This window comes from Oncorhynchus masou, chromosome 26 (assembly GCF_036934945.1).
Source record: "Oncorhynchus masou masou isolate Uvic2021 chromosome 26, UVic_Omas_1.1, whole genome shotgun sequence".
Lineage (NCBI taxonomy): Eukaryota > Metazoa > Chordata > Actinopteri > Salmoniformes > Salmonidae > Oncorhynchus > Oncorhynchus masou.
The window spans coordinates 17,949,154-17,976,223 of NC_088237.1; the positions used below are offsets into that span (position 1 = coordinate 17,949,154).

Below are 27,070 nucleotides of genomic sequence, written 5' to 3' on the forward strand. Positions count from 1 at the left end.
AACCTCTCTCGTTCTCTTTCTACGGCAGCTCAAGACGACCAAACGAGTGTATAACTTCTGTGCGCAGGACAGCCCCAACGCACAGCTGTGGATGGACAGTATTCAGAGCTGCCTCTCTGATGCCTAGAGAGATGCACGGCTCCACCATAACAGGAACTATCCAACCAGGAACCAATGAGCAATGCTGAGGCACCCGATGGACATCTCTGCTGGCAAATCACAGGAGTTCCTCTCCAGAAGGAGGCGGGATTGAGACAGTCCTTTCCACAGTTGAGCGCCGTTGAACTGATGTCACGTTTCAGTCTTTTTGTTATAAAAAATTAAAGAAAACCGAAATGAAAGTAAGAAGTCCCTGAATGACCACTCGCTTTTGTCTCACCGTGTTGCTGGCTGCAGCCTGTCTCCTTGGTAGTACAACCACTCTTTGCGCTGGATGTCTATGCAAAATGAAACAAGCATGATGTAGTTTGTTGTGTGAGCTTGAAGATGGACAGTTTCTCAGTAATCTAACTGGGGCCTCCAGCATGTTCCAGCATGCAGATGTAGCCAGACTCTCCCATCTCCTAGAGACTACAACTCCCATTCCTCCACACACCAGGGAGGAAGTAATGATGAACTACATTATCCAGCCATGTCCTGTTGACCATGAAAACAGGAAGTGAATTCTTTAACAGAACACAGAATTGGCCCCAACTGATGCAGTCGTCATGGTCACCTGCTAGCTAACGTTGAAGCCTCCCGTTTCCCCGTCACTGCCTGATGTAGCCGAGTCGTACCCGTGAGGAGTTGGACACTCACAGATCCCCTCTAAGATGTCTCTTATTCCCCAGACACACCACCAAGGGAGCCCTCTCAACGGTTTATGAAGAAATTATATTTTTTACAGCTGATCTGTTACATTTTTGGGTCAGTGAGAGATCAGTCCTCCTAGTTATCACACCCAGAGCAGTTGATATGCTGTTATTAGCCCTCGTGATCAAACCAGGAGAATGGCAGTCAGAGATTCTAAATCCACCGGACAGGGAGTCTGTCTGCAGAACAATATTAGTGTTTACACAAGAAGCTATGGGCTGTACTTCTCCCTCTATATTTCTTATCAAAAACAAATAAAAACCACTATTACAGTTGAATGTTAAGGGATGCTGAAGGAACAGGAGGGATATATTTTTGTGAAGATTAATTTATGCACAAAATGATAAAACAAAAGGTGGATGGGGCCTGTGGGCAGAGCAGAGGGGATTATGGGATGGATGACTAGTCTGTTACTACATGGCACAGTGCTGAGACTGGATCTGACTAACATGACAGACTTCCTGGATACGACCCCCCCCCCCCTGTTTCTATGGTATGGTTTAACGTTGGACAAATCGTATTTCAGTTATACAAGTGCCAGTGGATTTTAACACGTGACAAGTATTAGACATTTGGATTGGAATGTGCTCTAAACAACCAATTCTGTTTTCCGGTAATATAGTTCTTAACCAGAGAGGAGCGTTAGGTGTTCAAGGCACTTAGAATAATTCAAATCCCCAACTATAATTACGCAGCCAATTATTAGCATTGAAAGTCTCAAAAGCATGTGTCCGAGGATAAGATATCACACTCTGTGCACCTACTCCGCCTTTGTTTGGTGGTCTGTGAGTCACAGCTTTGCTTCTGAACAACTGCATCTACGTGAACAGTAATACTTCAGCGAGTCCCAACTTTCTCGCCGCTGCTCTTCTGTCTAAACCAGTGTTTTTAGCTAGAGGCTGTTACATTCTATTCTTAAGCCTGTACATAGGAGTCAATGTCTGTTAGAGCCTTGTAGAGAAAATGTTTAGCTGGAATTTGTGAGATTGCAATTAAGTCAATTGTTAGGTTTTTTTATGCTACAGAGCAGTATCGGTTAGCCCTCATTTTGAGCCCCCAAGTTATGAAAACAGACGCACACACATTGCCGTGTAAAATATGGTTATACATACTGCTGTCATGTTGAACATAAAATTTGAATTGTAGATTTGTGTCTAACTCCTTTTGTATATACTACTCAGATTTGTATGTAACGTTTATGGTAGTAATTTATTTAACTTTGTCTCCTCGGTAAGAAAAGCACCACTTATTTTTAAAATTAGGAATCCAATGTGCCATTTGTTTATTTCTGTGTTTACGTGACTAATGCTACTACTTTTTGGAAAATGTGTTGTATAAGTAAACCCTCAATGTGTTTCGTTTTTTTTGTGTTTTTTTTTTTTACATTGTCCTTCCCTAAGCAGAGTGGAAATGGTGTGTTTGTATGAGCAAGAACTAGCCTCCCTGGTTAAGGTGGGTTTTCTGGAATGGAGTTACAGAATCTCATTAAGTTGCTTACCTGCACAGGTGGGGTGTTTAAAATGTCACCCACCCACCTCAACACACACTTAAAGGCCAGCTCATCCCATTTTCTGCAGTCTACTAATCTCTCCTGATTTGGTTAGATTATATCCACAACATTAATCAGATCAGTACAATATAACCTTAATATTTATTTGTTTTAATAATTTTTTTTTTCTAATTTGAAGTTCTTCTGAGCTGGGTCTGTCAATCATGTAATATATTTTTTAGAATTAAAACAAAAACACTGTGGGTTTAAAATTCACTGGTTTGTTTTTTTTTTTTCCTGTCGCAAGTTCTTATTTAGTCCAAGATTGTAACAACTGTTAATGTCTCTGATCAGTTATGATTTATGAAGCTCTTCATTTTAGAGCTACATGAGTTCAGACACAGCACCAGCCAGGTAAAACTAGACACAGCACCAGCCAGGTAAAACTAGACACAGCACCAGTATGAAGGTGGATGTGATGGTTAAATAGATATGACGGATCTAATTATGTATCCATGCAGGTGAAGGTTGTCCAGAGCTGCCTCACCCTGGAGTGGTCAATGGTCAGTGCTATGGGCAGGGATCACCATTCTGAACTCTTTATATAGCCTTCCTGAAGCCACTGTTAGACTTGGCAGGAGACAGACAGAAATCAGACTGGCAGAGTAAGAACATGCACTTTTTTGAAGAAAATGCTGTCAGGTCAGAATCTACCATTCAACCCAAAACTTAACCAAGGCAAGATAACATGCTATTAAAGATGTTCACAAAATGTAAAGTGATGGAGATGACAGGGTGTAAGGAAAGCTGATGCTTTCACAAGCCAAGACATTAACTTGGTAACACAAAGCATAATCTGTTCTACGCTCACACATTTAGATTGAAACAACTTGGCATCAAGACACACCTCCATTCTGGTCACAGTCCCAAAATGAGGGAAACACCAATGCATCCTCTCTGCCTGAAGGTGATTGGATGGGTGAAAGCACTATTGTTGTCATCCATCCAATTGTTGGATCAGTGAAATCTCCATTTAAGTACTTTGCTATTCATGTGGTCAACCACACAACTTGCTAGGTGTCAAATGACTAAATACACTGGTTGACGTACAACTTAATGAATTTTGCTCTGCCCGGAGTACCCCTGCACTGGAGAGATGAAGTATTTAGCAGAACCCAACGCTGACCTTCACAAGAAGACCGCTTCACCCCTATCTGGTGCAAAGGCAGTTCCTGCCCTGTAAGGGTTTAAGAAAAACGGAACATTAACACACGGTAATCTCAAGATTGCTTGTAAAATTACTTTAAAATGTAGATATTTGAATATAGGTAGATCATGTTTGGTTGATTTTTAAGGGGGATAGCAATAACAGTCAATTACAATCAGGTCTCAGCTCACGAGCTAGGTCAACGGAGAACCGGTTATACATGCAATAACACAAGACAAATCAAAACCTCAAGTTTAGTTTATATCCAAATTAGTTGGCCCATAACTATACCGAATGAGTCTTCCTTTCGACAACACTAAAAGTTGATTTAAATAAAATGGCTAATTGTCATTATTGCACATGAGCAGAAGATTATAGAACTGTGTTCCTTTTCCTTGGACACTTTAAAACATTCAGAGAACGAGCGAGGTACAAGAATAAAGAGATGTTTTTCCATGACAAAAAAAAAGAGCAGGTTTGGTAAAAAACCTTGATCTGAGAGACAGAAAAGATGGCCAACAGAGCTGAGGGTAGAACATAACGTCCTATAGTGTACAATAAAAATGGCTGCATAAGTGCCTTTTAAGCTCTCAAGGAGAAAGATATTTCAGAAAGGTATTTATTGTTGAGGCATCATTTTGTTAAGTTAACCTGTGCTATCCGCTCCTTACCACTCAGGTCCAACCGTTTGTGAAAAGAGTATGAGAACAAATCCTTCAGAAAAAAACTGTTTATACTCCTTTCGGATTTCGGTTGTTTAAAAGATCACTGCTACATTAAAACCACACGTACTTATGAGCAACATCAGAAAAGGCTTTGAAGACAATTTCCTCTACACTGTTCTGCCTATTGGTTGCTTTTACACGTCCCGCCTCATTATTGGTGCTGATTGGCAGTGTCCAGGTCCAATAACATGGCAGCGTGATTCATTAAAACACTGTAGGTTGCAGTGAGGTTATTTGGGAGAGGGTGGTCTCCCTGGAAATGGCACAGTCTGTCACACCAGTCTGGGGTTTAGGACTGTCTGCCCCTCAGACAGGCCCGTTGACTGATGGCATCTCTGTGCACTGGGGTGGATCCTCTCTGGAGGGCGAGAAGAGGGTATAGAGATAAGCGATTTAAGAAAGTGAGGAAGATGGAGACAAAGTGAGGGTGATAACATAATCCAACATTGCAGACCACCTCTCCTTCTCCTCTGGCAGGCTAGAGTTCACAGTAAATACTTCTACAGGCTCACAACGCTGGCAACTAGCAATGCTATTGTTCAACGTCCAGATGTGTGGCTTGGCTCTGGCTGTTAGGAAAAGGAAACCGGGTTGCTAGAATATTTTTAGCCCTGATCTGCCTGGGATCTCTACGTGCAAGCATGCATTATTTGTACACACACGAGCTGGCACCTACTTGTTGTCTGTCTGAGGGGTGGGGGTCGAGGCTGGCGGTGTGTCTGCTGCAAGCTGTGCCTTTGGGGGGGACTTGGGGGCGTCTGTGAGGGACAGTTTTTCCAGAGGGATGGGGTTCTCACTGTAGCACAGAGGAAAAAGTTAGGTATTTTTGCTTGTTAGTCAGTGATCAACAGAAGTGTGTGTGTAGATAATAAACATGTGAAGAGTGTTTTGAGTTGAACTGTATTTTGGTAGTTTAACCACTTGAACTCATATTTAAAATGTTAGTGATTCTTCATCTTAGATAAAGCACATTCATAGCTCATGGGAAGCACCCTGGATTTCCAAACTCTGAATCCAGTCATTTCAGTTCAAGTCCAGTGTATAATTACTTCAATGTGGTAGTTATGTTTCAAATATAGATGTTTATTTACATGGGTACTAAGGCTTGAGTGGACTTCTACAGAAAATGATTTAGCATTGACTGTGTGAGTATGACGAGTCTGTACCTCATGTTAAACCAACCTTTTGACCTCTGCTTTCTTGTTGCCGCCTGAGCTGGTGGTTTCTGTTGCGGCGGCGGCAGTCTTGTCGTCCTCCTCGCTGTCGGAGCCCCCGGAGGAGCTGCTATCTGAGGCTACGAGGGGAGCCTTCCTACCTTCACCCACCGGCCACTCACCACCGGGAGAGGGGCTCGCACCTGGACACACAATCACTTTGGCTTGTGTGTTAAGTAATGAAAGCCTTGTAAAACGTTTTATTGTTCTCAAATGCAATAATGACCGTCTCCACAAGGGGAGCTAAGCCAAATGTCAGATGGCTGAAACCCCCCTTCATCCCACACTCACCACTCGGTTTGACTTGTTTGTCTGCGTCACTGCTGCCTACGGGAGAGCTGCATCTGGGGCCAGCCTCTGGGCTGCAGGGAGAGGAGGTAAGCTTCAGGTACAGAGAACAGACAACACGCCACTTGGTATGTAACACAATGATGTAAACAACAAGGTCTTATGTTGGTGACTTAAAAAAGGTCTTACTAAAAACAGTTTGATAAATTGGGTTACAATATCCCAGACACTAACATCAAATGTATATAAAATTGTTTGGAGAGTGTTTGGTTCCCACCTGCTGAAAGGTTGGAACTCTGTGAAGTTGGCCCAACCTGCCTCCTGTTTGTCTCCTCCACTCCCCACTGGGGAATCCCAGCCTGCAGGACCCGGAGAGGACGAGTTACCCCCAGCTTCCCCGAAACTCGCTGTCCAGCTTGGACCTTCACATGATAACATGGTAAGAGGAAAAAGTGTACAATGGTTTTCGCAAAGTGGAGACCATTCATGATGACTGTCTAATTGATTGAGTAAATATGGGTAATAAGCATAGTTTACAAATAGCTGATTGACTGCCAGGCGTACTGGCAGTGTTGTCCTTGCTCTCCTTCAGGCTGCCTGGATCTGAGGCGCTCTGTCTGGAGTCGTCGTCCTCGTCTGAGCCCGACCCGCGGTCCCGCTCCCGACCCCCGTTCTCCAGACTGCTTCTGGAGCTGCTCTCTGAGGTGTGGGACACCCCAAACCTGACACACACACACGGAGAGAAAGAAGAGCGGTTTGGTGAGAAAAAGAGAAATTGAGGGCGAGAGCTGCACATTGGCATAACATCCCCTACTTTGTTTTTGGATGTTGAATTTTTACCAACCGTGTTCTGGATTTGACTTGTGTTGCATAGTTAATCTCCTTCTCCTCCCAAATGTCCTCCTCCTCTTCAGCATCGTCAAACTGACGTATCCTCTCTTTACAGCAGGCCTCAAAGGCAGTAGCGTTGGCCTGCATTCAACACAGGGAGAGGGAAACGCATGTAAGCAATTAACTTTCACTACACACACAATGAAGCTGGTAGACATTACAGAACAATACAACAACTTACACTATTATCATCAGCATCTAGATTGAAGTTTATTTCTGCAATCCGGTCAAATGTGGCACTTAGGAAAGGAAGGAAACAAAATAGCGTTTAATGCAAACAGCAGCTGTTAGCCCCCCCAGAGGTCTTTGTCATAGCAAACTGCTGTACAGTCTGTTTCAAACCTGATTTCTGGTTATTGGAGAAGGAATAGTGGAACGGATGACTAAACTCACTTGATGTTTTCATCATGCTCACTGAACTCCTCATCGTTGAACCCAAACTGATCCACAAAGTTGGCAGTCATCTGCTGGATCTGATAGTCTGAGAAAGCCTGGGAGGGGAAACATGAAATAATGATCTTTCCTCATGGGCAGACAAATGTGTCGTCATGGTGCTGTGGCTTCCTACCTGTTGGAGTGACAGATCGTTGGGGAAGGGACTCTCCATATCATCATCTTCACTGGAGGAGTGCAGGTTATGGGTGCTCACCTGGGACACACAGGACAGACAGAGAATTAGAGTGAGGAAATGACAGACAGAATGTGTAGAAGGGAATGCTTGTGTGATTGAGCAAGAAAGAAAAGGGTGTCTGTGTGTTGGAGAGAGACAGAGATGGTGACTGAATGGTTGATACCAGTTCCACTGTGTTTCTCCTGTTGGTCTCTCTCAGGGTCTCATCCACAAAGCTCTCCCAGCGTCCTTTGCAGTCCTCTGGCAACTCTGCAATATCACAGTCAGGTTCTAACTGAGCACTCACCCAGGCACAGTAACCGGCAGTGGAACATTCTTTACCACTTCTGTATTCATAAAAGAATAGCAATCTGGCAGCTCATCAAAACACACATACCTTTGATGAGGTCACTGATCTGGGACTGGACTGGTCCTTTCTCTAGGTTCTGTACCACCATGTTGGCCATCCTGGTCAGGTGACCCATGTTACCTCTCCTAGCGCCGCCCTCCGCCCTGAGAGACAAAACCACACACCGGTTAATGACCTCTAACAGACACTACTATCATGTTAGATACCACCATTGCAGTGAAACAATACTGGACAATACCAAAAGCAGTTCCTCGGATTTGAGTGTCTGACATGTCTTACTGTATTTGATCGTTCTCCTCCCAGGCATCCAGGATCCTCTGTACCAACCGACACTTCTGGAAGAGCTGGGGAGGAAATAGAAGAAAAAAACAAATTCAGAGACAACAAAAAACAGAATAATAATGTATAACGCTCTCGGACCAACAGGCTCCGAGACGGCTTCTACCCCCAAGCCATAAGACTGCTAAATAGTCAATTAATGGTACCCAAACTATCTGCACTGACTACGCACACTCACTAGACCCCTCAAACTCAACTCTGGACCAGTTCCACTGTGTTTTTTCATTGTTTCCCTCTAAGTGGGAACTGATTGGGTGCAATTAATAATCAGGTAGAACAGAAAACCAGCAGGCTCTGGACCTCGTATGGTGGGAGTTGAACAGCCCTGCTCTAGACTATATATACACACTTCAATGACATTCACACACTTTCACACATTATATGCTGCTGCTACTCTGTTCTTTATTGGACTCATCTATCTTGATGCCTAGTCACTTTATCCTGCCTTCATGTACATAGCCTCTACCTCTGCACATTGATTTTACATTGTAGGGAAGGGCTCATAAGAAAATTAAATGTTATGTTTTACACTAGACTATTACTGCACATAGACAGATAAATGCAGAGCTACCAAGCCACCTACATGTGCCACCAGGGTGTTGTGAAGGGTGGTCTCCTCCACCGGGTCGCTGGCCTTGGCTGGCTCCCCAGCCTCACCTACTGCCTCCCCCTGGTTCTCTGGGCCTGCTGGGGGCTTCTCTTCCTCGTGGTTCTGGAGGCCAGGAATGGGCCGCTCCGCTGGGACAGAGTGGTTCAGGATGGACGCCACACACAGCTCCACTTGGAAGTGCAAGAAGTTATTCCATGAGTACTTGAAGAACAGGTCCTGTGGAGAGCAAAGAGCGAGAGAACCGTGGTGACCGATGGTGGGTGACAGAACAAGAGAGAGCAAGAATGAGTGTGAACGACAGAAAGGAGAGGAAGTGAATAAAAGAAAAGAAAGTGCCAGAGCGTGAACAAATGAATGAATGCGAAAGAGTAAGAGAATGACAAGTTGATGAAACCCGGCGGTGCAGACACACCAGTAGCTGGTCCATTGTGGTGAGCTTGCAGAGCTCCTGACAGACACTGGGGGCGCTGGTCTGCAGCAGGGCGGCCACTAGCCGGGCCACGTGAAGGCGGGCGTTCCCCAGCGGCTCCTCCAGAAGGCCAACGGTCGTCAGTATTGCACTTTTCTACACACACACCATGTTCAATTCAATTACTAAACAGTCCAATGTATACAGGAAGAACTGTGTTGAACAAGTTGATTCAATTGTGTGTTAATGGTTGGAGCTGAGGTAAACACCCTGAACAGCTTATTTATAAAAGTATGGTTTGAATTCTACTGCAGTCTGTTGGCCTCCAACATAATCAAATAAGAACATTTTAACAAAAAGTATTATTTGTATGTTTCATGACTGAGTCTTTTTTCTTAGTACCCACTGACCACTGTACATTCATCAGCCATACAGCCTTACTGTATATCCTTACCTTGGGGGGGTTCAGGAGAAGCTGCTGGAAGTCCTTTAGATGGGGCTCAATGGCATGTAGAATACTGCTGTTGACAGTGTAAGACCTTTCATATCCCTGAGAATAGAGATCCATCAGCCCCTCCAACCTGGGACAGAAAGAGTGAACAAGGGAGGGATAAAGAAAAATATGTTCACATGCTAAAATAGCTGGAGAGATGGTCCCTGTCCAGAAACAACCTCTAGCCCCTACCCCTGCCTTAAGCATTTGGGAGATCTGAGAGGATTAGTCAGGTGTAAGCAATGTGGTGATAAATCCAGACAGCCTATCAGAAGGCAAGGTGGATGTATTACCATATTGCTTAAATCTATCATATCCTTTTAAGATCTCCACAAGTGGCTAGAGGTTGTTTCTGGCCAAGGCAATGGAAAGAGATATGAGGGAGAGAGAGTTTATTTGAGGAGAGAGAACAGTTGTTCCACTCACCCGGACCTCCTGGTCTCCAGTAAGGTAAGTAGCACTTGAGTTCCATTAACAATGGAGGCCTCACTCCTCTTCCCCTCAAACATGGTCTTCAGGAGCCCAGCTACGCTCTCCTGTGACTCTAGAACAGCCAATAAGGGGTCGGCCTCGACGTTCTCCTGCATCTGATTGGCCTGGTCTCGACTAAGGCGGATGATGTCACAAAGCGTCTGGGACGCATTTGATTGTCTCTGGAAAAAATAAATAAAAAAGGATTCATACTTCTGACCAGATAATTAATATCAACTGCCGTGCCTTGTCCAGGAGAATTCTGAAATATCAGTTTAAGGTCTATGACTCACTTCCTCATCTTTGCCTGTGTGGATGAGCTCTGTGAGTCTCTGAATAAGCTTCTCTTCGCTCAGCCACTGAGATAAGGAAAGAAAAATAATGACAGGGAATGAATGAGAGAAATACAAGACGTCCAGGTCAATAAGAAATTATATTTATAATTGAACAACATTTATGAGAACAGGAACAGCTGGCAGACAGTGGCAGCTTACATTGAGGACCTCCTGTCTCAAGGGGGCAGGCTCCACACAGCTGATGAGGCGAAGCAGCAGGTCCATCATGGCGGAGGCGTCGATGTGTTTCAGCACCAGGCCGATGAAGCCATCCTTTTTCCTCAGGAAGGAAATTACCTGGCACAAGAGAGACATTTGGGGAGCTCCAGGTAGGTCCTTACACTTTCTATATCCACCTTTATAACTGCTTGGGCATTGTGGTTACCTGTTCTGTTTTCCTAGCGATGAGGTTGCCGATGGTCTTGCTGAAGAAGCTGGCTAGTAGCGGGTTGAGGGGCGGTTCCTGCTCCAGGAAGTGGTAGAGAGTCTCCAGGAGTGACTCGTCCCCGCCCAACTTGTCGTTGATGAGGGACACATCTGATGTCAAGAGCTCACAGGCGATGTTAGGGAACCTGTAGCGAGGGGACAACAGGATGAGAGGGGGAGAAACAGTCTAAGGAAAGGCTGTGTGGGAGGGAGGTGTACAGTCTGTATTAATTCTTGAAATATAACTTTTACGATGTTTGGAAATATTCTGACAATGCTCATCTCATCAATTCTGAATTCATGTTTATTGGACCGAGTATACTGAAGACCACATTGTGTATGCTATGCTAACAGACCCAATCATGACCAGGGCCCAGTTTCCCAAAAGTATCTTAAGGCTAAGTTCTTCGTTAGAACCATAGCATCCTATCCTAACTCCGGCATTAAGATGCTTTTGGGAAACAGAGCCTATTTGGTGTTCTTTGTCTCTTGTCAGCTACTTTAGAGGGCAAGATGTTGTCCACAAGAGGGCATGCATACCATTAGGAATTAGAATAGTAATGTAATAGGATCTCTGGGCATGTTTCAAACCCAAACCTGTTGTACTCTTCTGTTACATTAGAAGGATCAACCTAAAAACATTAACTAATTTAGAGGCATCTACCATGGCACTGGTAGCTCTGTTCCCAGTTCATGACATTGAGTTCAAAACATAGTGTTTCTACTGTAAATTATCAGTCTTCAACCTTAAAAGCCTTCATAAACATTTCTTGGCTCCCACTAAATTCAGGATTCAATCCAATTAAGAGTTATAGGCATTGTGGCTTTTAAAGGCAATGTTCCCGGTTTTGCAGAGATCCCATTCGCAGTAAAAAAATATACACTGCTCAAAAAAATAAAGGGAACACTTAAACAACACAATGTAACTCCAAGTCAATCACACTTCTGTGATATCACACTGTCCACTTAGGAAGCAACACTGATTGACAATAAATTTCACATGCTGTTGTGCAAATGGAATAGACAACAGGTGGAAATTATAGGCAATTAGTAAGACACCCCCAATAAAGGAGTGGTTCTGCAGGTGGTGACCACAGACCACTTCTCAGTTCCTATGCTTCCTGGCTGATGTTTTGGTCACTTTTGAATGCTGGCGGTGCTTTCACTCTAGTGGTAAACATGAGACGGAGTCTACAACCCACACAAGTGGCTCAGGTAGTGCAGCTCATCCAGGATGGCACATCAATGCGAGCTGTGGCAAGAAGGTTTGCTGTGTCTGTCAGCGGTGTCCAGAGCATGGAGGCGCTACCAGGAGACAGGCCAGTACATCAGGAGACGTGGAGGAGGCCGTAGGAGGGCAACAACCCAGCAGCAGGACCGCTACCTCCACCTTTGTGCAATGAGGAGCACTGCATAGCCCTGCAAAATGACCTCCAGCAGGCCACAAATGTGCATGTGTCTGCTCAAACGGTCAGAAACAGACTCCATGAGGGTGGTATGAGGGCCGCATGTCCACAGGTGGGGGTTGTGCTTACAGCCCAACACCACGCAGGACGTTTGGCCAACTTTGATGTAATGTCCTTAAAACAAGTCAAAATGAGGCTCAGTAGTGTGTGTGGCCTCCACGTGCCTGTATGACCTCCCTACAATGCCTGGGCATGCTCCTGATGAGGTGGCGGATGGTCTCCTGAGGGATCTTCTCCCAGACCTGGACTAAAGCATCCGCCAACTCCTGGACAGTCTGTGGTGCAACGTGGCGTTGGTGGATGGAGCGAGACATGATGTCCAAGATGTACTCAATTGGATTCAGGTCTGGGGAACGGGCGGGCCAGTCCATAGCATCAATGCCTTCCTCTTGCAGGAACTGCTGACACTCCAGCCACATGAGGTCGAGCATTGTCTTGCATTAGGAGGAACCCAGGGCCAACCGCACCAGCATATGGTCTCACAAGGTGTCTGAGGATCTCATCTCGGTACCTAATGGCAGTCAGGCTACCTCTGGCGAGCACATGGAGGGCTGTGCGGCCCCCCAAAGAAATGCCACCCCACACCATGACTGACCCACCACCAAACCGGTCATGCTGGAGGATGTTGCAGGCAGCAGAACGTTCTCCACAGCGTCTCCAGACTCTGTCACGTGTTCAGTGTGAACCTGCTTACATCTATGAAGAGCACTGGGCGCCAGTTGCGAATTTGCCAATCTTGGTGTTCTCTGGCAAATGCAAAACGTCCTGCACGGTGTTGGGCTGTAAGCTCAACCCCCACCTGTGGACATGCAGCCCTCATGGAGTCTGTTTCTGACCGTTTGAGCAGACACATGCACATTTGTGGCCTGCTGGAGGTCATTTTGCAGGGCTCTGGCAGTGCTCCTCCTTGCACGAAGGCGGAGGTAGCGGTCCTGCTGCTGGGTTGTTGCCCTCCTACGGCCTCCTCCACGTCTCCTGATGTACTGGCCTGTCTCCTGGTAGTGCCTCCATGCTCTGGACACTACGCTGACAGACACAGCAAACCTTCTTGCCACAGCTCTCATTGATGTGCCATCCTGGATGAGCTGCACTACCTGAGCCACTTGTGTGGGTTGTAGACTCCGTCTCATGCTACCAATAGAGTGAAAGCACCGCCAGGATTCAAAAGTGACCAAAACATCAGCCAGGAAGCATAGGAACTGAGAAGTGGTCTGTGGTCACCACCTGCAGAACCACTCCTTTATTGGGGGTGTCTTACTTATTGTCTATAATTTCCACCTGTTGTCTATTCCATTTGCACAACAGCATGTGAAATTTATTGTCAATCAGTGTTGCTTCCTAAGTGGACAGTTTGATTTCACAGAAGTGTGATTGACTTGGAGTTACATTGTGTTGTTTAAGTGTTCCCATTATTTTTTTGAGCAGTGTATTTAGCCTTTATTTAACTGGGCAAGTCAGTTGAGAACAAATTCTTATTTACAATGATGGCCTACCCCAACCAAACCTGGATGACGCTGGGCAAATTGTGAGCCGCCCTATCGGACTCCCAATCATAGCCGGATGCAGCCTGGATTCGAACCAGAGACTGTAGTGACGCCTCTTGCACTGAGATGCAATAATTGAATATGTCTGCTCAATCGATATTGCCTCTAAAAGCCACAATGCCTATTATATAACCCACAATGTTATTTAATCCCAACTTATATATTTGCCATATAGGAGACAGTGGGTGAGAGGTAACAGCCTGGCCTCACATCTAAACTTGTGGGTTCAAATCTGTGTTTTTGTTTAAACAATTCTCAACATCAAATATTTGAAGAGAACTGTGTATTTTTGGGAGAGTATGAGGTAAGACCATTGCCTCAAGCATTGGGTCAAAGGTTTTAATCTAGCTTGCTGTGCTTGTTTGTTCTATTCAACCTCAACTGTGTGAAGAGAGCATATATAGTGAAGTACTCAGTGGCTCTGCAGTAAGAACCTTACCTCAAACTGATGGTTGTGGGTTCAAAGCTAACTGGTTGTGTTTGTTTGTGCTTCCACAATTCTCAATATCAATCATATGCAGAGGCATGTATGAACTGTGAAGGTGTTGTGGCTCTGGGGTAAGAACCTTTCCTCCCACACTGATGGTTATGGGTTCAAATCTAACTTTGCTGGTTTTATTCATGTTATTGGGGAGGTGCTGCCACAAATGGTTGGAGGACAGTGGTGTTGGAAGGGAGTGATGAGCAGATGGGATAAACCCCCACCTTCATAGCAGTGATTATTTCCCCCAAAAGTGGGCACTGCAGACCTTAATGCTGGAATCCGTTTTGGAATACTGACTGTTCAAACGTTAGAAGTGACCAAATCGGTTGTGTGTGCTCAGACAGCAGTAATTAGCTCACTAGTTAATAACGATGGGTGTGTGCGCAGTGGTGTTGTAATAGTAATAACGGGTGTGTGCACAGTGTTGTTGTAATAGTAACGATGGGTGTGTGCGCAGTGGTGTTGTAATAGTAACGATGGGTGTGTGCGCAGTGGTGTTGTAATAGTAACGATGGGTGTGTGCGCAGTGGTGTTGTAATAGTAACAACGGGTGTGTGCACAGTGCTGTAGATTGATTGGTGATGGTGCTCGTGCGTCCTATTACTCAAAGTTATGTAGCAAGCTAAGGTGACTACAGCATCGGCCATGAACGTGTCCCAGATGCTTTGAATGTTAGAAATCTTAAAATAACAATTAAAGCCTCAAAGATAGCATGATACAACTTCCAAAATGAGTCCTTTGTAGCAAGCCACGGCACTCAACTAGCTAGCTTTCTAGCACATTCACTCATTTCTAAACAACTAACAAGCTAGTTATATTTTTGACAAGAACAGGTGGTAGCGGAGTAGCGAGCAAGCGACAAGATATGCCAAATAACAGTAAAAACCACTTGAGGGTAAATAAATCAGATTTGACTGTTCAGACAAGTTGCATGGCCATGAGTCGGATTTGTAGCCGTGGTTTGAAATGTGGCTTGAAATATCTGATTCCATGTGCTTTATAGACATTCACACTGCAAGAGAAAAAGAACAGATTCGAAAAAGATATGCAAAAAAAAAAAAAAAAACTATGATTTGAGTCACTTCAAACTGCCAACGTGAACAAGGCTTTTGTTTTTCTCGGCAAAATCTGTATTTCAATATCAAGTGGCCATGGTGCTCCAGCCCCTTTTACCTCTAATCATCACAGCTGCCATTCAACCAACTCCACAGACATAACTGGATTTGAACTCCCAACCTCTCGGTGACAAGGCAAAGATCCCACAGCCACAAGCTCTTTCACTCTCGACAGGGATCTCGGTGTGTTAGACATTGAGAATCACAGGAAAACAAAGAATGTAATAGAGTGTATGCATGCTGGTCTTAGGTTGAAACTTGGCAGTTGGTACTTATCCACTGAGCATAGAACCCAGGCCATGTCAGAGCATGTTACAGACAAGCCCCTTTCATTTTGCACAACTGGTCTTTAGAGGAAAGGTCAGTCCGTGATGGCTTAAGCATAGGGTGTATTTGAATATTTATTTCATTAAAAGTATTTTGTGAAGCACAAATTTTCTTACAATAATGACATAGTATACACATGTGTTGAGCAGCCACATTCAGCCCATCCCTCTTCCCCCTCGGGTGACCCTTTCTCACTTAAAGCGGCTCTTCTCCTCTAGGTCTGCAGGGGGCTCTGTGGTGATGAGGTTGACCAGCTCTGTCATGCAGTGATCCTGGGAGAGGAAGAGCAGCAGCCGGCGGTTCTGGGCCTTGCACTCCTGCAGGACATCATCCTCCTCCATGAGCTCCCGCAACGTCACGTCCTCCCGGTCCAGCAGCTGGTCGATGTGGGACGTGGTGTGCAGGTCAAACTTCCAGAACATGGTGGCTGCTTGGACAGGGGACACAGCCCTAGAAGGAAGGAGAGAGTAAGAAAGAGAGGGATGCAATGATGGCATGGCGCCCTAGTAGCAGCCTAAGCAGACAGCTCCTTTAAATAAGGGTTTTCATTTTATTATAATTATCAGCCGTTTTGTTTTTTTAACATCGAGTTTTGCTGCATATTTCTGGTGGTTATGTAGCCCTCTACAAGATCATCACCAGACACTTCATCTCCCTGACTACCTTCTTCTGAGCAAGCAATGAACTGTCCCTCTCCATTTTTAAAGAATGCATACACTCAAAAACTTGGCCTCTATTGGTTGACCTAGCAAACTAAAGCTAGGCTACTCATGATGATGTATGTATTAGTTGACCTAGCCAACTATAGCTAGGCTACTCATGATGATGTATTGGTTAACCTAGCTACTCATGGTGATGTATTGGTTGACCTAGCCAACTATTTCTAGGCTACCCATGATGATGTATTAGTTGACCTTGCCAACTATAGCTAGGCTACCCACGATGATGTATTAGTTGACCTTGCCAACTATAGCTAGGCTACTCGTGATGATGTACGTATTAGTTGACCTAGACAACTATAGCTAGGCTACTCGTGATGATGTACGTATTAGTTGACCTAGACAACTATAGCTAGGCTACTCGTGATGATGTATGTATTAGTTGACCTAGACAACTATAGCTAGGCTACTCGTGATGATGTATGTATTAGTTGACCTAGACAACTATAGCTAGGCTACTCGTGATGATGTATGTATTAGTTGACCTAGACAACTATAGCTAGGCTACTCGTGATGATGTATGTATTAGTTGACCTTTACAACTATAGCTAGGCTACTCGTGATGATGTATGTATTAGTTGACCTTTACAACTATAGCTAGGCTACTCGTGATGATGTATGTATTAGTTGACCTAGACAACTATAGCTAGGCTACTCGTGATGATGTATGTATTAGTTGACCTAGACAACTATAGCTAGGCTACTCGTGATGATGTATGTATTGGTTGACCTAGCTACTCACGGTGATGTATTGGTTGACCTAGCCAACTATAGCTAGGCTACTCATGATGTATGTATTAGTTGACCTAGCCAAATATAGCTAGGCTACTCATGATGATGTATGTATTAGTTGACCTAGCCAACTATAGCTAGGCTACTCGTGATGATGTATGTATTAGTTGACCTAGCCAACTATAGCTAGGCTACTCGTGATGTATGTATTAGATGACCGAGCCAACTATAGCTAGGCTACTCGTGATGATGTATGTATTAGTTGACCGAGCCAACTATAGCTAGGCTACTCGTGATGATGTATGTATTAGTTGACCGAGCCAACTATAGCTAGGCTACTCGTGATGATGTATGTATTAGTTGACCTAGCCAACTATAGCTAGGCTACTCGTGATGATGTATGTATTAGTTGACCTAGACAACTATAGCTAGGCTACTCGTGATGATGTATGTATTAGTTGACCTAGACAACTATAGCTAGGCTACTCGTGATGATGTATGTATTAGTTGACCTTTACAACTATAGCTAGGCTACTCGTGATGATGTATGTATTAGTTGACCTAGACAACTATAGCTAGGCTACTCGTGATGATGTATGTATTGTTGACCTTGACAACTAGCTACTCACGTGATGATGATGTATTGGTTGACCTAGCCAACTATAGCTAGGCTACTCATGATGTATGTATTAGTTGACCTAGCCAACTATAGCTAGGCTACTCATGATGATGTATGTATTAGTTGACCTAGCCAACTATAGCTAGGCTACTCGTGATGATGTATGTATTAGTTGACCGAGCCAACTATAGCTAGGCTACTCGTGATGATGTATGTATTAGTTGACCGAGCCAACTATAGCTAGGCTACTCGTGATGATGTATGTATTAGTTGACCGAGCCAACTATAGCTAGGCTACTCGTGATGATGTATGTATTAGTTGACCGAGCCAACTATAGCTAGGCTACTCGTGATGATGTATGTATTAGTTGACCTAGCCAACTATAGCTAGGCTACTCGTGATGATGTATGTATTGGTTGACCTAGACAACTATAGCTAGGCTACTCACGGTGATGTATTGGTTGACCTAGCCCACTATAGCTAGGCTACTCGTGATGATGTATGTATTAGTTGACCTAGACAACTATAGCTAGGCTACTCGTGATGATGTATGTATTAGTTGACCTAGACAACTATAGCTAGGCTACTCGTGATGATGTATGTATTAGTTGACCTAGACAACTATAGCTAGGCTACTCGTGATGATGTATGTATTAGTTGACCTATATAACTATAGCTAGGCTACTCGTGATGTATGTATTAGTTGACCTAGACAACAATAGCTAGGCTACTCATGACGATATTGTTTGCTTGTTTGTTTGTTTTTTGCTTTTGAGTCACTTTGAGATGAAAATAAATCAAAAAATATATTTTTATTTTAGAGGAAGAAAAGGGGGATTAAAAGAGCTGAGGTTCATGCGGTGGGGAGGGTAACCGGGGAAATACACAAAGAAACGGATGAAAACAATGAGGCAGGAACATCTAAAAACATCAACATGGTCACTGGCTCTGTCCACACATGAACAACAAACTCATTACAGATATAATTTGAGATGTACTTACCAGTAGAAGAAATGTGGGTATCTTTAATCAGATCTCCCTCAGACAGGCAGGCATTTGTGTTTGTGCAGACGGCAGAGAGCGTGGCGAGACCTGGCATTTATCAGCATGGGTCTCCTCTTAGAACACAGGCATCCTTAGTACACAACACACTGAAAGGCTCACCATAACCTGAGAGAGAAGGGGGTTACAATAAATTATAATTCAATTCATATAGGACCTTGCATCAGATCTCAAAGGCATCTATTATTAGTCAACAGCAGTATTTGCATAGTCATCTTTAAGCAAGATGCATGTGTTGCATCAGATTTACTCAGACTACTCGACATCACGAGGATTCTAAACAGAGCTTTTCAAGAAAGACGTTTGTCTGGCTGCCATTAGTTGTAAGATCATGACCTAGCCTTCTAGTTAGTAGATTGCTAGTGAGAAAGCTGTAGCTGGGTTTGACTTTAGAAATCTTAGCTTTGGGCAGCCGAAACCTAAGTCAACGTGCTTCTTTTGAATTCTTAGCTTTCAGTTATGAATGAGTCAATGAACTGATGTGCCAATGGCCTGTCCCAACTTGCCTTGTGGCTTATATAAAAAAAAAAGAAGAGAACTAGGCCTACTCTAACATTATATATCAATACAACTTAGCCTAACAACGGTGAAATGTGCAACGCGTATTGTTGTGTCGTCAAGAACACTAACAATAAAATAACTTCAGCTAACTTAATTACTTGAAGACAGTAGTGAATGGCATTTAGGCCAACAATGGAGAGGCTCACACAGAAATACAGGCACACCATCAGCTAAGAGATGCTGGCTGGAAAATCTTAAACAAAATCCCAGATGCATGCTTTGGGTCTTGTTAGGTCTATGCAAATGCTTTATGAAATGAGATAAGCATTTTGAAATGGATTATAGGCTTGCACAGGCTACCAATTACAGTCAAATTCACAAGTACTTTGTCTGAAGTCTAATGTATGAACACTGGGCTGACTAGCAGGTTAGCTGCCTAGCTACTACAATTAATATTATTATCTGTATGCTTTAAAAGATATGCAAAAGTAAATGCATCTAGTGCACATTACCCTTTCCTGGACCCTCACTCATACATCACTAATGTGAAAAGGTTGTGGTTAGCTCTAGCTACTTCACTGTTCTTGACGTCAGCATTTCACACTGAACAACCTAGCTATAGGTCTAGGCAACCACAACTATAGACAGGAAATTAGAATAGTTTGAAAAATCTGTTGGCCATGGTTGCTATGATAAACACACTAACTAGCCTATCAAGACCATTATTCAGATATGTTGGAAGGGACCAAATCAAACCAACTTGCTTAGTCAACAAAAGACAAATGTGCTGGCCGGTGCAATATTACACAGACTGGACGCCCACACAACAATGGGTCTGAAAAAGAAAATCAAAGTATTTCCTACTCTTTCCTCTTATTTGGACAATCCTGCACGTGCAGGAGAGTCCATCTGGCATACATTTACAAAGAGCACACTAGTGCAACAATAACCCCTAGAGTGCTCCCATGTGGATGCTACACAGGAAAAAGCTAAAACTTGACTTCTCATCTAAAATAGAACTCACCAGGGGCATCCTCAGCAAAACAGTCCACTGGCTAATAGAGTAAATGATGAAAAGAGCAATGGTTGAAGAGCAATCAACTGGATGCTATGACCCAACAGTAGCCTGTCATTAAGCAAAGCAAGTGGCTTATGGGGCAGCATAGTAATGCAGCGTTTGATTACACGCTTGTCAGGCATTCCTATTTCCTAGTTGTGATGTCGGATATACGACCGTTTCATTCATGTGCTTTTTGATCGGAACAATTTGTCAACCAACAAGATTTTAGTTAGCTTGATAAGCTAACGTTGGTAATAATACAAGTTTTCGAGCTTCCTTAACATTGACAATATGGTCAATCTAGCTTCTTTATAAGGTTGTAGTTGTCAATAACGTCAACAATTTTCTCAGAGTTTCCCCACTTGTAATTCAGAATTGGAGGGTTGTTTAAGTGAAACTTCCCAGTCGGAACTAGGAATTTCTGATAACTCTGATAGCACATGAACGCAGCATAGACAGAGCAAACAGAGGGCAGGCTGTCACAAATCTTAGATGGCTTCCTTTCCTTGTTTCCTCACCTTCGTGACCACTGATTAGATATGCAAAAGCAAAATGGTGGAAACTTATAAAGTCTACTACAATCGGTGGTTATGAAGGAGAGTTGATAGGGAAAGGAGGCTATCGAAGATAATTGGGACATAGCCAGGCTTTCCCATTTCCTAATTAGGCGCTTATCAGTCTCAGTTGGCTGCACTGCTAAGCACCTGCAGGTGTGCTTCTCCATGAGTTGCTAACAAAAGTAGAAACAGGGAGCCTCAATTAAGACGCTCTTTCTTGTTGCCAACTTATACCTCAGATTCAAGATGTGGTTGGTTTTGAATAATTGAATAACTATTACAAACATGACCATTTTGTTTTGTCACTCCACCAATTCTACTTTTCCATGTCGAAGACTCCCTAAAATGTATCAGCATATTGATTGCGCCACCAGGGCTGGCAAAACCTTGGATCACTGTTATTCTAACTTCCGCGACGCATATAAGGCCATGCCCCGCCCCCTTTCGGAAAAGCTGACCACAACTCCATTTTGCTGATCCCTGCCTACAGACAGAAACTAAAACAAGAAGCTCCCACGCTGAGGTCTGTCCAACGCTGGTCCGACCAAGCTGATTCCACACTCCAAGACTGCTTCCATCACATGGACTGGGACATGTTTCGTATTGCGTCAGGCAACAACATTGACGAATACGCTGATTCGGTGTGCGAGTTCATTAGAACGTGCGTTGAAGATGTCGTTCCCATAGCAACGATTAAAACATTCCCTAACCAGAAACCATGGATTGATGGCAGCATTCGCGTGAAACTGAAAGCGCGAACCACTGCTTTTAATCAGGGCAAGGTGACTGGTAACATGACCGAATACAAACAGAGCAGCTATTCCCTCCGTAAGGCTATCAAACAAGCTAAGCATCAGTATAGAGACAAAGTAGAATCTCAATTCAACGGCTCAGACACAAGAAGTATGTGGCAGGGTCTACAGTCAATCACGGACGACAAGATGAAATCCAGCTCAGTCACGGGCCAGGATGTCTTGCTCCCAGGCAGACTAAATAACTTTTTTGCCCGCTTTGAGGACAATACAGTGCCACTGACACGGCCTGCAACGGAAACATGCGGTCTCTCCTTCACTGCAGCCGAGGTGAGTAAAACATTTAAACGTGTTAACCCTCGCAGGGCTGCAGGCCCAGACGGCATCCCAAGCCGCGCCCTCAGAGCATGCGCTGACCAGCTGGCTGGTGTGTTTACGGACATATTCAATCAATCCCTATACCAGTCTGCTGTTCCCACATGCTTCAAGAGGGCCACCATTGTTCCTGTTCCCAAGAAAGCTAAGGTAACTGAGCTAAACGACTACCGCCCTGTAGCACTCACTTCCGTCATCATGAAGTGCTTTGAGAGACTAGTCAAGGACCATATCACCTCCACCCTACCTGACACCATAGACCCACACCAATTTGCTTACCGCCCAAATAGGTCCACAGACGACACAATCTCAACCACACTGCACACTGCCCTAACCCATCTGGACAAGAGAAATACCTATGTGAGAATGCTGTTCATCGACTACAGCTCGGCATTTAACACCATAGTACCCTCCAAGCTCGTCATCAAGCTCGAGACCCTGTGCAACTGGGCACTGAACTTCCTGACGGGCCGCCCCCAGGTGGTGAGGGTAGGCAACAACATCTCCACCCCGCTGATCCTCAACACTGGGGCCCCACAAGGGTGCGTTCTGAGCCTTCTCCTGTACTCCCTGTTCACCCACGATTGCGCGGCAACGCACGCCTCCAACTCAATCATCAAGTTTGCGGACGACACAACAGTGGTAGGCTTGATTACCAACTACGACGAGACGGCCTACAGGGAGGAGGTGAGGGCCCTCGGAGTGTGGTGTCAGGACAATAACCTCACACTCAACGTCAACAAAACTAAGGAGATGATTGTGGACTTCAGGAAACAGCAGAGGGAACACCCCCCTATCCACATCGATGGAACAGTAGTGGAGAGGGTAGTAAGTTAAGTTCCTCGGCATACACATCACAGACAAACTAAATTGGTCCACTCACACAGACAGCATCGTGAAGAAGGCACTGCTCCTCAGGAGGCTGAAGAAATTCAGCTTGTCACCAAAAACACTAACAAACTTCTACAGATGCACAATCGAGAGCATCCTGGCAGGCTGTATCACCGCCTGGTACGGCAACTGCTCCGCCCACAACTGTAAGGCTCTCCAGAGGGTAGTGAGGTCTGCACAACGTATCACCGGGGGCAAACTACCTGCCCTCCAGGACACCTACTCCACCCGATGTTACAGGAAGGCCATAAAGATCATCAAGGACAACACCCACCCGAGCCACTGCCTGTTCACCCCGCTATCATCCAGAAGACAAGGTCAGTACAGGTGCATCAAAGCTGGGACTAAGAGACTGAAAAACAGCTTCTATCTCAAGGCCATCAGACTGTTAAACAGCAACCACTAACATTGAGTGGCTGCTGCCAACACACTGACTCAACTCCAGCCACTTTAATAATGGGAATTGATGGGAAAGGATGTAAAATATATCACTAGCCACTTTAAACAATGCTACCTAATATAATGTTTACATACCCTACATTATTCATCTCATATGTATACGTATATACTGTACTCTATCATCTACTGCATCCTTATGTAATACATGTATCACTAGCCACTTTAACTATGCCACTTTGTTTCCCTACTCATCTCATATGTATATACTGTACTCAATACCATCTACTGTATCTTGCCTATGCTGCTCTGCACCATCACTCATTCATATCTTTATGTACATATTCTTTATCCCCTTACACTGTGTATAAGATATTAGTTTTGGAATTGTTAGTTAGATTACTTGTTGGTTATTACTGCATTGTCGGAACTGGAAGCACAAGCATTTCGCTACACTCGCATTAACATCTGCTAACCATGTGTATGTGACAAATAAAATTTGATTTGATTTGTCTGTAGGCCTATCAAGGACCTCAGCCACAGCCTTTTCTCCCGTTTCCATTACTTCGATGCAGGCAGTATACTTATCCTGCCCCCACTCTCCAATGGACATGTATCATTGCTACAGTTGTCAAAGTGTATATTATTTGTAGTATTTTCTCAAGTAAACATTTTTACATTATTATTTAATTCACTTCAACACTCCACCAATTCTACTTTTCCATGTCGATAATTTCTTTGAAAAAACAGTTGCAAGATGAATAACCCCCTACTATCACTCCTTGTCTGACAATGCAGGGACATGTGTTCTGTAGAACTGTAAAATGATATGTTGGTGGCCTTGGCAAGAAATGCACATCAACTGCTGAGTGTTGGAAGCTCACATTTCTGTTTACTTCACAAGTCACTACAGTAGTACTTGCTGGCTACTTCTATTCACTACTTGGAGATTTGACATTGATTATTTATAAGCTAAAGCTGCCAGTGCCAAACCCGTGCCCTGCAGTTGGAAACGGGGTTGAGTTTGTTTGTTCAATGGATAGAAATTCCAAGACCGTCGATTTGTTTCTAGACAACTATAATTTTACAACGGTGTGGAATTTTCCGCAACAAGTATATCTTCACGAATGCAAGAAGTAACATGTTAGATAGTTAGCATTTCTTGCAACCAAGACATGATCTTTAACGAACTTCACTTCTCTTTTTGGTCTTGCTAACGTCGAATGTCTGAACAGCAGCAGCTAACGTCAGCTAGCATTAACGTTAGTTAGGACACATTAGCAAGCAACCTAATTCAGTTAGCAAAGTAGATTGGCTAAGCCAGATGGATTCGACAGTCAAAGGCGGAGAGAATCCTGAGCCGCTAGCTATCCAGGTAGTTAGCGAACTTATCGTTAGCATACAATTTATCTAGCTTTAGCACAAGGACTTGAGCAAATTATCATCAACTTTGTCGCCAGATGGTTAAAGGACTGGGTGTCGGCGTTAGTGTCTCTCCGAGTCCGATAACTAGCAGTTAAAATTAGCGTAACTTTAGCTGGCTAAATTGGCAAAGGCTAGCTAACCCTCTTCAGCTAACTCGGTACTGATAGCTTAACCAGGTATTTTAAGTCGCCAAGCACAAATAACTCACCAGCTTTACCTAGCCAACGTTGGTTGAGAAACTTACCGTGTTGTTCAAAGTTTGCAATCCACTCGTCTGTATGGCTAACGTTAGTTAGCGAGCTAGCCAAATGTGATTTGTTTTGATGGTTCAGGCTGACGAGCAGTATGAGCAAAGTATCTGTCAACCTGGTGACACGGATATTAATCTCTTGCGACGTGGCAACGGACAGGCCTCACATGTGTACCTTGTATATTCAATATTATTACGCGTAATATCTATGTATGTCCTCTACAGTACATAAATTTAAAAGCTAGCCTGTTACAAGCTAAAGCAGGAAAAACTCGGTCATATTTTCGAAACAAAATGGCGAATATTCTCGCGGAGGCGCGCAGGGGAGTGCACATTGACTTCTTCTATGGCCTGGGTGTCAAAATCATTTTGCCCCGGGGCCTCACTGAAAATTGGTTATGTTACTGTACCTCACCATCTACAAAATATAGTCCTCTATCCATCGTTTTTCTAATTTTCGATACACCCTGTTTATCTTTAATTTCCGTGATTATTAGGGAGCAGGACACATTCAATAAACTGTATAAAATAGGCCCATTATCATTTCGACACAGTTTCGATTTGGTTTTAGTCATTTTAAAGTATACTGATCAAGTATATAAACACAAAATGCAACAATTTCAAAGATGTTACTGAGTTACAATTCATATAAGCAAATCAATCTATTTTAATTAATTAATTGGATTTCACATGACTGGGAATAGATATATGCATCTGTTGGTCACAGATAACTTTTTAAAAATGTAGGGACGTGGATTAGAAAACCAGTCAGTATCTGGTGTGACCACCATTTGCCTCATGCAGCGCAACACATTTCCTTCGCATAAAGTTGATCAGGCTGTTGATTATGGCTTGTGGAATGTGGTCCCATAATTTTCTTCAATGGCTGTGCGAAGTTGTCGATATTGGTAGGAACTGGAACACGCTGTGCCTGTGGTACACAGTCACTCCAGAGCATCCCAAACATGCTCAATGGGTGACATGTCTGGTGAGTATGCAGGCCATGGAAGAACTGGGACATTTTCAGCTTATGTACAGATCCTTGCTTCATGGGGCCGTGCATTATCATGCTTATGCCTGCCCATAGCATAACCCCACCGCCACCATGGGGCACTCTGTTCACATCAGCAAACCGCTCGCCCACACAACGCAATACAGGTGGTCTGTAGTTATGAAGCCAGTTGGACATACTACCAAATTCTCTAAAACCAGTTCGAGGCAGCTTATGGTAGATACATTACATTCTCTGGCAACAGCTCTGGTGGACATTCCTGCAGTCAGCATACCAATTGCATGATCACTCAAAACTTGAGACATCTGTTGCATTGTGTTGTGTGACAAACCTTAACATTTCAGAATGGCCTTTTATTGTCCCCAGCACAAGGTGCACCTGTGTAATGAATGCTGTTTAATGAGCTTCTTAATATGCCACACCTGTCAGGTGGATGGATTGTCTTGGCAAAGGAGAGATGCTCACTAACAGGAATGTAAACACATTTTGTGCATAAAATTTGACAACCCTGTGCATATGGAACATTTGTCTGCTTTTTGTACATATGGAACATTTCTGGGATCTTTTATTTCAGCTCATGAAACATGGGTCCAACAAATTAAATGTTGCGTTTATATTTTTGTTCAGTGTATATTGAGTCATTTTAGTATATACTAGTATATACTTTAGTGTATACTCCCTGACAGTCTAGCTTGACACAGTCAAGAAACTGTATAAAAAGGTCTGTCATCATGATCTTCTTTTTTTACTCAAACCACCCGCTTCCAAACCACAAACTTTAAGGTGGATGCTGCCACCTACTGTGCTGGAGTGTGTGGTCAATCACAGTTTACATTAGCTCTGCATGTATAAAGGAAGCAAACCAATAAACATAAATCCACCTACCTAACTGTACTATTAAGAACATTTAAAAGAGCCCTACTAACTTCTAACAGACCCTTCCCCATTCCTTTCAAATCCATCCAAACCTGTCCAACCTCAATGACTTTACACTTCAATCTTTCCCTCTCTTCAACATAATTACAACAATATAACAACACACGCTCCACCTTT

General features: G+C 43.9%; 2 protein-coding genes across 16 annotated transcripts in view; one reads left to right on the forward strand and one right to left on the reverse strand.

The window, feature by feature from the left end:
* The window catches only part of LOC135514923 (myotubularin-related protein 5-like), an 80,015-nt gene extending 77,402 nt beyond the window's left edge, over positions 1 to 2,613 (forward strand). For all 11 annotated transcript variants that reach the window (XM_064938651.1, XM_064938658.1, XM_064938653.1 and 8 more), the window contains one exon: positions 29 to 2,613. In XM_064938651.1, coding sequence (XP_064794723.1) covers positions 29 to 127 — 99 coding nt within the window. In that variant the 3' untranslated portion in view covers positions 128 to 2,613. The remainder of the gene's footprint in view (positions 1 to 28) is intronic.
* A 1,650-nt stretch (positions 2,614 to 4,263) lies between these two features.
* Positions 4,264 to 25,315, reverse strand: LOC135514925 (serine/threonine-protein phosphatase 6 regulatory subunit 2-like). Of its 5 annotated transcripts, none has more exons than XM_064938666.1 (23): positions 25,000 to 25,315; positions 18,739 to 18,906; positions 15,861 to 16,115; positions 10,689 to 10,875; positions 10,463 to 10,600; positions 10,262 to 10,327; positions 9,924 to 10,150; positions 9,459 to 9,585; positions 9,008 to 9,160; positions 8,569 to 8,811; positions 7,926 to 7,990; positions 7,674 to 7,789; positions 7,461 to 7,546; positions 7,235 to 7,315; positions 7,060 to 7,157; positions 6,848 to 6,905; positions 6,620 to 6,747; positions 6,340 to 6,497; positions 6,053 to 6,197; positions 5,779 to 5,849; positions 5,456 to 5,651; positions 4,950 to 5,069; positions 4,264 to 4,631 (listed from the first exon to the last, which is right to left on the reverse strand). In XM_064938666.1, exons 3-23 carry the CDS (start codon positions 16,085 to 16,087, stop codon positions 4,580 to 4,582), a joined length of 2,742 nt encoding a protein of 913 aa, XP_064794738.1. In that variant the 5' UTR covers positions 16,088 to 16,115; positions 18,739 to 18,906; positions 25,000 to 25,315; the 3' UTR covers positions 4,264 to 4,579. The 5 variants fall into 5 exon arrangements, with proteins under 5 accessions (XP_064794738.1, XP_064794739.1, XP_064794737.1 ...); XM_064938667.1 differs by having other exon boundaries at positions 5,456 to 5,630; positions 25,000 to 25,314; XM_064938665.1 differs by having other exon boundaries at positions 5,456 to 5,630; positions 6,313 to 6,497; positions 25,000 to 25,314.
* Positions 25,316 to 27,070: the final 1,755 nt, after the last annotated feature.